Consider the following 13,048-nt stretch of genomic DNA (forward strand, 5'->3'; position numbering starts at 1 on the left):
TGCGTGCGTGCGCACTTCACACAGCCTTAGTTCACACACAGTTTTTCATGTCCACAGCACTCTTGCACATGTGCAAGAGTGCTGTGGACATGAAAAACACGACATGAAGTGATGTGCTGTGAGCTTGTATATTCGCTCTTTTTGAGAAATGAGCATAGCGCCTGTAGCAAGTTCAGTCAGGAAACTCAGTGCAGCTGCCAGCGGCCATTCATTGGGCCGCCTCAGCATCACGTTCTCATTCACATGATCACTCAGCCAATCACACTCATTCCATCTTCATACCTGCTATTTAAACTGGAAGTGTGCACTGCTCACACTGATACTGCTGCACTGCTGCTTAAACCTTTGCTGCTCACCCTCCTTCACCCCACCTACCACCTGTCGTTTTGGATCTGCTGTTTAGGTACGGGGGATTTGGAGTCCCTATGGTTGGGACTGATGCGCTTGATCTGAGTACCTAAAAAGCAGATCCAATTCATCGCCAAACCATAATAAATATATTGCTCATTTTATATTCAATAAATGTATATACCATCCATGAGTTGTCCTGACTGAACCAGCTGTTCTAAATAAATCTTGCGAGTGCTGTGGATCATATAAGGCCCTAGCCCTACTTGCAAGAGTGGCACATGCACAGAAAGCGGTGGAGATCAGTCTGGTTGTTCGTCACATTAGCCGATCTACACGCATACAATGTGCTGCAATGTGACTGTAGATCTAATATGAACTAATGTTCCTCACAGGATATGGATGCTGGGGATAAAAAATAATGAATGTCAACTCACCAGTATGACCAGCCAGTGTGCTGATACCTTCTCATGCTCTTTGAACGTGGTCATTATGGCCAGGATGAGACATCCCAGTACCACCAGAAATCTGCAGGAAAAACACACACAAAAACTCCATTAGACATCCCAGTAGCCTACAACTAGTAGAAACCTGGAGAAAAAACACAAAAAAACTGTATGAGACATCCCAGTACAACTAGAAACATGCAGCAACGCATTTCCAGCTTGTAGATCTGCTTTCTTTTTTGAGTGGTGCAAACCACTCCAACAACTGGCTTTGTTAGTACCCGTGTGTGTTTGTGTCTGTACGGGTGAGCATGGTTGCTATGGTTAGTATGTGACGTCACTGACATCACATGACCGCGCAAAGCATACTGTTGAGACTGAATTCGTGCGGAGAGTACTTATGACACAGATGCTTTCCTGGTTCTAATGTACAGTAACTATAACAATAAATGTGTAGTTGCACCACTCAGTTCACACAGGTGTGATTTTTTCTTTACACATTTTGAATTTGAATCCCGAAAAGTAACAGTTTTGGACATTCCACCCGACAGAGACAATGTAAAGAAAGGCAAAGAAAACACAGGCACCTACAGTATGTATTAGTATTGCAGTATCAGTCACCAGAAAGAAGGACGGGTGATTTCAATGAATTTAACATGGTTAAAATGGAGTTACAAATGGGTTTGCATCAAATATCGAAAAACTGAATCGAGCAACTTAAAAGCTGTCCAGGGTGCTCACAAAAGCCTGAGTAGATGATGAAATGACCAAAGGTTTTGTCACATCGCTGTCGGCAGCAACCTTGTAATCTCCATAATTTCAACTTTATTTTGACTTTTTCCTTAATTGTCCGCAAATGAATCCTACTTTGTCGTATAGTGTCGAGCAAAAGTAGATCTACAAGCTCACAACATCAGGTACTAGAAAGGGCCCAAGTGTGAAGGAAACAGTTTAGTTAGTTGTGGCCTATACAGTTCCACCAGACTGCAACACTGCACTGTGACCACTAAGTGGAGCTAAATATCTTCCCATAGGAAAGTATGAAACCTAAAGAGTTTGCTAATTGCTACAGGGGAAATAAACACTAGAACCTGACAGTACTTAGTTTGATCTGTGTTTGACTTTGATCTGTGTTTGATCTGTGTTTTCTGCTGCAAGCTATACTTTGTCTGCTTTTGCTTTTAACTGTGTTTTGTGTCAACTGTCAGCTATAGGTTTTCACTTTTCACAACAACCTCAACGCACTCAAATAAACCAATCGTTAACGGAGGCAATGGAGTCATTTGAGAATCTAAGGAATAAATATTCATTACAACAGTCACATTTCTTTAGATTTTTACAAATCCGTCATGATGTAACAAAGAACATGCAAGCCCCTAGGACATCCTTCCTAGAAAATATTCTTACACAACCTGTGCCAGAAAGATTTATTTCCTATCTGTATGAATGTTTTGATGTAAGTTCAAACCACTCCACTGATCATATTCGAAGGCAGTGGCAGATTGACTTGGAATGTCAGTTAGAAGACAATACTTGGACAACAATCATAGGAAATACACTTACTATTCTGAGTTGCAATAATGATAGAGAAAGACATTTCAAAATTTTACACAGACTCCATTATACACCTCTACTGAGAAGCAAGCTTGGTCTCAGCTCTCCTAACTGTAATACATGTGACACAGAAGTTGGTACATATGCACACGCTTTGGAAATGTACAAAGATACAGGTGTTTTGGAATGAGGTGAAGAATGAGCTGGACACCTTGCTTGGATACAATTTGAACTTGTCACCTCTCCAGTGTGTACTAGCAGCTAAGGTATCCAGTGCAAGGACCAGACACAACGCCAAGTTGGTTGGAATACTCTTATACATAGCGAGAAAGACTAAACTCAAGCTTTGGATTCATAGAGACGTTCCCACACTGGATGATTGGTACAAGGAGGTACTGACTGTGGTTCCTTTGGAGAAACTGACTTATCTCCTCCGTGATAACATGGAAGGGTTCACAAAGGTATGGGAACCAGTCTTAGATACAGTGGACCCTTCTAGACTGCGCTTCAATGTACCTTATTGAACGGTAGTGAATAACAAAGACTCTGGTGACCTGTAATGTACAATCATGTCAAGACTGTGGTGTAGTCGTTTTGTCTTTTTTTTGTTTTGTTTTTTTTGTTTGTTTTTCGTCTGTGCATTGTAATGTCCGTATTGTGGTAGTTGTTATGGTTGTTTTCCTATGTTGTGTTGAAAAAAGAAAAGCGTGGTTCTATATACATTGATTTGTGATTGAACAGTTGTGAAAATTCAGAGCCTCAATAAAAATACATTGAAAAAAAAACAAAAAAAAAACAATCGTTTGTCACGTCGTTGCTGGATATTTGAATTAGTATCAATAAGCTCTGGGTGTTTTGAAAAGCAAAGAAAAAATGTTCAACAAACTATAACATGTATAAATTCATTACAAGGTGTTGTCCGGCTGCACAGGGTTATTTAGGGTTAGGGTTCACCTGTACTCTGTGCTGTAAGTGATGTCTTATTTTGTTAAAACAAGTGTTGGAAAGCTCTACACTGTGATAGTAATCATTGCTATAGAGCAGTGGGTTTCAACCGGTGGTACGGGGACCACCAGTGGTCCTTGAGGGGGTTCCAGGTGGTCCCTATCTTCCTTAACTCATAGCTTCTTTAACTCTTGAGAGTGTAAAATGTTTCAATTTACGCTCTCAAGAGTTACATTATTGTTAAACATCTGCATTCATTATAATTTACAAGAAGTCTACATAATTAGAGCTATTGTTATTTTGACTGTTATCTCTCTTCTTCTTATCCAATGATAACAACATTCTTTAGTTTTGGGTCTGCAAGTCTAAATCTCATCAAATGCTGGTCCGTGGCTCAAATGCTGAATAATGAATGGGCCTTGATATGAAAAAGGTTGAAAACCACTGCTTTAGGGTGTTTGTTCAGTAACAGGGGCCTCCCTGTCTCTCCAGCTGTTTTGTAAACAGAAAACAAATGTTCAGGTTGGGATAACGTTTTTATCAAATCAGGACAGAGAACTCATACAGGATAAACAAGTGCAATTGAACTCCTTACTTTTGGTTGATTTGTAATGATCTAGAAACCTGAGCATAATACAGTTGCACGCACCTAATTAACTCTGGTCAAATAGACAATATAGATGAGAAAACATTGAGACCAAGGTCTCTTTCTCAAGCATTAATTGATTGATTGATGTTTTTATTGATCATGAAATAGAATCATACTGTATGTCACATAAATACGTCTGTAACAAAGGGTGGAGGTTTCCACACGACAGAGACCACATTGCAGGTTAGCCCCATAGCAAGACATAACAATTTGATCCACCAATCAGATGAGGATACGTTTGACTGGAGGTCCGTATGCTTTCATTTCCTAGATTTCCAGCTGACTGCACGCATTCAATTACTGCTCCAATGTTACCCAGAGATTGAAACACATCAGGAATATCTGAAATTATCCAATTTATTCCACCGGAATATGATAGATTACCCTGAAAACCCATTATATAAATTCAACCAAGTATCTCTCTCTCTATCTATCTCACTCTCTCTCTCATGCACGCGTGCACGCACACACACGCATGTACACTCACGCACATTCTCCAACAGTGTGAAGGCCAATTAACATTTAGTGAATGCAGCCTGTCTAACAGAGTGTTGTTGTGTGTGCGTGTGTGTGTTCATAGCTCTAGATATGGTCCTGTCAGATGAATGTAGTGTTATGAACCGTAACCTTTACACTTCACAGACACACACACTGTATCATGCAATTATCTGTGCAGCACAGTGTGTAAGAGTGTATGTTCATATTTGTGTGTGTGTGTGTGTGTGTGTGTGTGTGTGTGTGTGTGTGTGTGTGTGTGATATTAGAGCGATGTTGTTTTTTAAAAGGCCTGCTGTTATGAAAGCATTAGTGTTATGAGGAACACAGTACAGGAAGTTCAGTCATAAGTGCTTGAGCGTCCCAGATTGCAATCTGTGTGTGTGTGTGTGTGTGTGTGTGTGTGTGTGTGTGTGTGTGTGCATGCGTGCGTGCGTGCGTCACAGGCCACTAGTATTATCCACAAATAATGTCTAAATGTGTCTTTCCAGCTCCCCTTCAGACCGTAATAAAAGACCCCGGGGCAGAGGATGCGAGAAAACACAGACAGCACAGATTGAGGCGTCACACCCATGTACCAGATTGAGGCGTCACACCCATGTACCAGATTGAGGCGTCACACCCATGTACCAGATTGAGGCGTCACACCCATGTACCAGATTGAGGCGTCACACCCATGTACACACAGTACATGCATGTGCACACAGTCAATCCATTATTATTCTATTATTCTCGGGTGGAAACCTCATATATCCAAAAGGGTTACTTTTCAGGAAATAGCAAAAGAAGAACCCGTGTTTCTATGTAGTTCAGTCAGACAACTCACGAATAGTTAAACCAATATTTATTGCAGAATGAGTAACGAGTGTGCATATGATATTAGATTTGGCGTTCGGCTCTGCTGGATTTCTCCCTGCTCGGCATGGTTAAGCAATAACACAGAATATAAAGAGCAGGGAGATAGATATACAATAACCCCCCATGGGGAACATAAATAGCAGAGCCGTGGTGGTGCTGGGGAGGAGGTGGGAAAAAACATCGCATACAACCGGGGACCATATGCAGAGGAAGGCAGGAAGAGCATGCAGACTGGTGAGCTTAAGTAGCCCGCCCAATTGGTCAGCTGACTGCCGCATCGGCGAATGACGTGAGGGACTGCACACACTGTACACCCACATAGTAATGCAGCATGTTAACCCCTTGAGTATAGTATGCGCCTTGAGCATGGCATGAACCCCCTTGAGGTTGTCTGAATGAACTAACTTCGCAAGCTACGTCTCATTTCAGTCAGACAACTCACGAATAGTTAAACCAATATTTATTGCAGAATGAGTAACGAGTGTGCATATGATATTAGATTTGGCGTTCGGCTCTGCTGGATTTCTCCCTGCTCGGCATGGTTAAGCAATAACACAGAATATAAAGAGCAGGGAGATAGATATACAATAACCCCCCCAACACACATACTTTCGGTGAACTCTCACCGTTGATCCGGGCAGGTGACCCACTATGGATACACAGTGACGAAATGCAAATATGCATTTCTGGAACCTGCCGGATATGCTAACCCCCCCAACAAAGCAGAACCGGAACGCCCTACGGGAATACTCAACCGATACACATCCGTGCAGATGTCCCACTGAGAATAGTGACGAAATGCAAGCTATGCATTTCTGGATTTTGCACGGATATTTTAACTTTTACGTGAGCTATGTGTAGCCATGACTGCACGCCGAGCCGTGAGGCTTACCTCTTGAGAAAAAATAATGTGTGGGGCCCCGGCCGATACCCCCCTTTTTTCTTTTTTTTTTTCTTCTCCCAGCATGAGAGACAACCATCTGGGATCGGCTGGGGCATACTAACCTTAAGCTTAAGCTGAAAAAGGCCTGCTTGGCTGCGCTCGCCGATAGGCCATTCCTCTATTGCCACTATAGAGGAATATTCTACGCTGCTGCTGCTGCTGCTGCTGCTGCTGCTGCTGTTGCACTACACGCGTGTAGTGCAACCATTCACCGTTACGCCGACGTCCTCAGCAAGAGGAACGCCACCAGCCCTCTGTCAGCAAGAGGAACGCCACCGGCCCTCTGTCAGCAAGAGGAACGCCACCGGCCCGCTGTTTCAGAGCCGCTATGAACATAAGCTTGAGATGAGAACCGGTATGCTACTATAGCCATTTAAGCTTGAGATAACGACCTGTAAGCATTCCACCCAGCGACCACCGTATATGCAAGGTAATAAGATTACCATTCCTGATCGGATACAGCACTTGCATTCATTACATCCTGAATAAACAACTGAAGCTCTTCTGATTAGATGCACATAATGATTCATGGGCAGCTGAGGACCATGGCCTGAGTTTTGGTTGGCAACTGGCGCATCAGCGTGGCAGTAGAATCAGGAGTAGCGAGGGCATGAGCTGAGAAGACCGATAGCCCTGGCTTAGGCAGGGCTCGCGCCACCTTACGGAGTCCAGAACGCAGCCAAAGCAGGTTGCCCAATGCAGAACTAAAAGACACAAGCAGAGACAGAGTTACTTATACTTCATCCTGGCTGAATGATTAAAAGTGTGAATAGGGGATCCTAAGCACGGATCGGAAACGGAGATCATGCTGAGGGTCAAGATCAGCAGAAGAGACTTCCCACACCACACGAGCCCGATAAGCCGTTTAAAGAGAGAGAAACCGATATTTAAAGAGAAAAGCCTTAGATCTTAATCCTAGTCTATTTAGACACCCACGTGATAGATGCCCCTAATGAATTAACTTACATGAGCGGCATATGCTCTTCATGAGGCCTTTGAGCAATTGAATATGAGCTTAAAGAAGTTAAAATAGCTTCATGTCATGCAGACCCGAGAACTGTTCAAGACCACCCTCGTCCAGAACTGGGATGAGATACACTACTATGTTCCATACGAGCAATCTATAATCATGCTGCAGAATCAACAGCGCTGCAGGGTCAGGGTGATGGTGATGGACTTACTTCTTCGCAAGATACTAGAACCATCACTTTCGAAGAAACCCCAACCGACCAACGCCAGCTGAAGAAGCATTGGTGAATCTCCTGACTGAGCGACCTTAGGACGTCTGAGACTTGTGCTGAAAGAAAGCTTAGGACCAAGAGAATATCTGAGGGTCATGAACCTGTTGAACAAATGAGCCACAGATAATAGATAAAACATGATCTGCTTTGAGAGAAAGCAAGATATATGCCTGTCCTGTATAGCCACTTATTTTTTAGTGGTGCAAACCACTCCAACAACCAGCTTGTCTGTATTTGTGTACCTGTATACCTACGTGTCCGTGCAAAGGTGAGCATGGTTACTATGGTTAGTGTGTGACGTCACTGACATAGCTGATCAGACTATATAAGACCTTGCACCACTCAGTTCACACGGGTGTGATTTTTATTATAATAATTAATATTGTTAATACATGTATTAATTTATTTAACATGACACTAAACAGCTTCTATGAGGAAGCGATGACAGATAATTGACGACATCGATGCCATTACCTATGAACTTATACTGCATTCATTTAGATTGCCATCCAATGCCACTTGAAGCAATAACTAAGAGGAGCAGAAAAACAAGCCTTGCAGAGTCATGAGGCCCGGGGCAGGAGCCCAACTCTTGATTCAGAAGTGTGAGGCGGATTGATGTACACGTACAGCCCCTGGACGTGACACTGGAATGACGCAGGGACTTACTCCAGTCCGACCATTGATGCAGAGTGCCGAGGATCGGAGGAAGCACTGGGTTCCCATTTTCCCGGAGTCTTTGGTATGACCCAGCCGGTGATCGAGCCACAACCTCCCAGACCCTGGGCGGACTCGACTAGCAGCGAGGCCCCTGAGCTGGTACCAGAAAATGAAGGCTTACAACAGATTTCACCTGATAGTAGCTACCAAGTAGCTACCAAGCGGCCACGAAGAAAATCGGTCCCATCCCTACTAACTGCAACGTTAAGTAGATTAACACAAGATATGAGTGAGCGAGTGAGCGAGAGGCCAAGGGTGGCGGGGGACACCCGACAGTCAGCCAGCGCTCGGAGGCCCCCTGAGGGTGGAGGCCCGTTTCAATTGAAACTGGAGAAACAAGCAAAAGGCCTCCTATGCAAGTTGCAACTAACCCAAACTTATGATATATCCACTGCGGAATTAAATAGACATTAAACGTCATCACTGTGATATTTGCCTAATGCTGTTACTCAATACTATAGTGGTACTGAGCGACATCAAATCGATTACTGGTCTGAATACAAACTGGCAGACTACATTTCCCGGCTGCACCGGGGAAAACACAACCAATAGGGTGTACCAAAATCTCCTGGAGGGGGCATCAACACATGTGTCACATGGTAGCGGCCGCCATACTTGCTGGCTTGTTTGCATTGAGAAAAACAAAAACAAAACTGACCTCACAATGGTGCAGACTTGCTCAGTAAATAAGTACCACAGCAGGTCACGTCGACGAAATGAGCCAGAAAACGGAATTAGATGTTCAGCTTTCCAGCATGGAGACAGCATCAAGGAACCCAGATTGACGAGTTTACAAAAGACGTAGAATGGCTTGGATCGGCGCATGGGCGCAGAGACATAATGTTCAACAAAGTATCTAAGCACAGCCGTGTTTGTTCACAACATTTAACTTGTCCTTGTAATGTATTTGGGCCCGACGTGGTGTTGGTTCACTATGTTGTCGCCAAGAACGAGCTTAATATTTACAAATACATACCACCGTCACTCTATTCTGAGTGATGTGGGCTAGAATTTAATGCCCACGAGAGGGCCGTCCCAAGCTTTTCAGACGCCACCCCCTCTTGGTGACGTACACGTTTTCACACGCTATAGGTCGCACAAGCACTGCGACACGGAAGCCAAGCTTGCTGCGAACATAGACATACGTCTATGGCTGCCTTCCTTCATCCCAGGTCCCCTCACGGATAAGTGATGAATTAATGCTTAGGAGTTTCACTTTAGAGCTCCTGGCAGTGGATGTTAGTTGTGCAGAAATGAAGCAATACGCAAGCTGCTAGCCTACCACCTTTTGAAACATCTTCAGTCCCACAAAGCAACTGCCATTACCTAGTCCTACTCAAGGACTGATCAACAGAACATACAATATGAATCTGAAACATTAAAGGTGACAAATGGGCAATGGGACACACGGTGACAAGACGCTATATATATATATATATATATATATATATATATTGATCTGAACTTCTGACCTCAAAGAGAGTGAGGGGGGTATACACTGGAGTGACTAGACCGACAGCTAGATATGCTTGAAGAGGCGGACGGAGGCAGCAGTCTGTTAAGGCTTTTAACTCTTCTCCAAGACAGCTCAACCCGGATAGTGAAGCTGAGACATGATACAACGAAAAGAAAGCACTAATTAAATGATGCCCATTGAGAAATACGTCCGAAAATAAACAGCTAGAAACAAATCTACAGATCTACAGCAGTAGACAGTAGGCTATGTCACTTGACATGACATTACTGCAAATGCAATTTGCAATTTTAACCTACTTTAGAATGACGCTGCACATAACTGAAATGGATTGAGATGAATTAACCATAACATATGATACTGTCCTTATGAATTGGAAACATGGAATAACTTTAAGATTAATAACTATGCCACATATGACTTGACAGTCAGAAAGCTCTTCTAGAGCTGCATAAATGTATTAGTGTTAACCAGGCATAAAACTGAAGCATAATAAATCACAGGCAAAAGGGTGCTAGCTTTAGCATTAGTTTAGCATGAACAAACCCTCATGGCAATGAGGAAACCTCAACACCACATGGCTACAAAAGCACCAACCTATATCAAGATTGCAATTAAGGTAGTTACCTCACAGACAACACTTTCCAAAGCACATATAGAAAGTGTTTTAAGGAATACTTTGGTAAGCAGAGTGTGACTGAAGTCTTGCTCCAAAATGAATGAAACTGCTAGGAGACAAACAGGCAGCTGAGTTGCCAGATCTTGAGAAAGAAAGCAACCAGGTGTAGAACCATCCTGTACCCGACTAGGACTCGCCACGTGACAACTTAACTTACAATATATACCCTACTGACTACGACGACTTTGAAACAATACAGTTCATTGGACAAGGTAATTTGGATCCATGACAGAACACCAGAACCGAACAATTGACTACAGAAAACAAGCCCAACATTGCTTATAAAAGCGGACGTGGCAACCACTGCACATGAGTTGAGGACCCATCACTGAATGGGAGAAACACTGCACCTGGGCTGACTTGGCAAACATTAGCAAAATGAGAACTTGGCTATAGAACACATACCATGTTACAATAGAAGCTGCAGCACTGACTGCGCATCCGGCTTAATTACCAAAACGGGCTATTATGAAGCTTGTTGAAGCCACATAGTAGAACTCAGCAGCATTAGCAGAATCATATCAAACTCAATATTTGCATAAAACCTGCAGGCCCTTATCACAGCAAGGACAGTAGCTGAGAAGCATAATTTAAGCAGAAGTAGCTGCACACACGGACAGCAATAGCAGCAGCAACAACCACGAGGAACAAAAAACATCGCATACAACCGGGGACCATATGCAGAGGAAGGCAGGAAGAGCATGCAGACTGGTGAGCTTAAGTAGCCCGCCCAATTGGTCAGCTGACTGCCGCATCGGCGAATGACGTGAGGGACTGCACACACTGTACACCCACATAGTAATGCAGCATGTTAACCCCTTGAGTATAGTATGCGCCTTGAGCATGGCATGAACCCCCTTGAGGTTGTCTGAATGAACTAACTTCGCAAGCTACGTCTCATTTATATGATATAGTCACAAGCATATTTTCTTTCTTTTTTTTTTTACTAAATCTTTATCCCACAATTTTTTTTAACTATCCCTTTTCACCCAGTGTCAATTGTGTAATAATAGTAATCCTAGCTAAACTCCTATAGCTACACTCCCTCTGCCAAACTGGGGAGAGCAACGGACTGACCGCATGCTTCCTTCAATGCATGAGGAGTCCAATCCGCTTCTTTTCATTTTCGTGGAAGGAACATGTTATTCCAACCTGCTCCTTTCCCCTCCATCAGGCACCCCGGCTGACCAGGGGCAGGCAGTAGCCTATAGAGACTAGCATTATTGCATGTTTTGTTGTGAGGGTACCTACTCTATAGACAAATTCAGAAACAGGTCTCATGGTCGCAGCTTACGTATTTCCTGTAGGCGGATCCGACATAGCTGCGGGGTAAACCCGCACCTCATCATCATCATCATCACCTTTATTTATACTCGGAAATACAGTTGAGGGTAAGCCGTCATTTTCAATGTAGCCGAGGTTACAATTCACAAATACAGTCAAAACAATACATCAACACAACATTATAAATCAGGATAAATTACAAAGGAACTTAAATGCAGAACAACCAGTAAAATAAATCAATTGAAGCAGGAGCAATCACAATGAAACATGCATCCCTTTGAACTGACCGAAGGATGGCAGGGAGCTCAGTTTTAAGGAATTTTGTTCATTCCACGAGGTTGGGCCATTGACAGAAAAAGCTGTCTCACCTCTTCTACTACAGTGAACTGTAGAGTGACTGATGTTATTCTGCCTCAAACGTTACTCTTTTACCTGCTTTTTACTAATACTACTAACATTATACTCATACTCAACCATTACTCTATGGCTCTGGTCTCAGCCACCGCGATGGATATTTTGATATTCCAGCTTTTATTTCTTTGAATGTTGCCACTACTGTTGAACCAGCCATAAACTACACAGGTTCAACCCGATGTTCTGGACATCTTTGTAATGTTAGTGTTAGTAAAAAGCAGGTAAAAGAGCGTTTAACGTTTGAGGCAGACTAACATCAGTCACTCTACAGTTCACTGTAGTAGAAGAGGTGCGGGTTTACCCCACAGCTATGTCGGCTCCGCCTACAGGAAATACGTAAGCTGCGACCATGAGACCCGTTTCTGAATTTGTCTATAGGAACACGAGGAGAACATGCAAACTCCAACCAGAAAGGCCCTGGCCTTTCGCCGACTCCACCTAGGGTATGTGTGTGTGTGTGCGCCCAGACCGCCCCCGGCGGGAATCAAACCCAGGATCGACATTCTAGCTGTGAGGCGACAGCGCTACAACTGTGCCACCATGCAAGCTCTTGTTCATACTTTTTATTAGGACAAACCTAATCACTTCAACGGTTTAAACGTTTTTTAGAGATAGCTAAAATAGACATATCTACAAGCTCAGACGCATCTCGATCTGATGTGTTGTGAGCTTGTAGATTGGCTATTTTTGAATAGAATAACATGTCAATTGTTTAATTCATTTTTTTTGTAATGTTTTCAAATACTTGTGTGTGTTTGACCGATGGACTTGCTGTGTGTATCAGAGGACACAAGGGTGAAGTCGGTCAGTAGGGCAGTTGTCCAGAATTGAAAATAGACATATTTCTCTAAACCCTTCCCTGGATAGATACAGGGAAAACAATAAGCCAACAACCTCTTAAAGAAGTGTCTTTGCAGCAGAAGGTCACCGGTTCAAATCCCTGGTGTACCAGCAGAGAAGATGTGGGCAGAGCCAGTGGATGAGTAATGTCTGTTCAT

General features: G+C 43.3%; 1 protein-coding gene across 1 annotated transcript in view; it reads right to left on the minus strand.

The window, feature by feature from the left end:
- The window catches only part of kcnq3 (potassium voltage-gated channel, KQT-like subfamily, member 3), a gene marked incomplete at its 3' end in the record, with an annotated part of 172,173 nt that overhangs the window by 24,237 nt on the left and 134,888 nt on the right, over positions 1-13,048 (minus strand). Inside the window, exon 4 of the mRNA XM_079529280.1 lies at positions 786-876. Coding sequence (XP_079385406.1) covers positions 786-876 — 91 coding nt within the window. The remainder of the gene's footprint in view (positions 1-785; positions 877-13,048) is intronic.

The sequence above is a fragment of the Electrona antarctica genome (assembly GCF_951216825.1).
Source record: "Electrona antarctica genome assembly, chromosome: 19".
In the NCBI taxonomy this organism is placed as follows: Eukaryota; Metazoa; Chordata; class Actinopteri; order Myctophiformes; family Myctophidae; genus Electrona; species Electrona antarctica.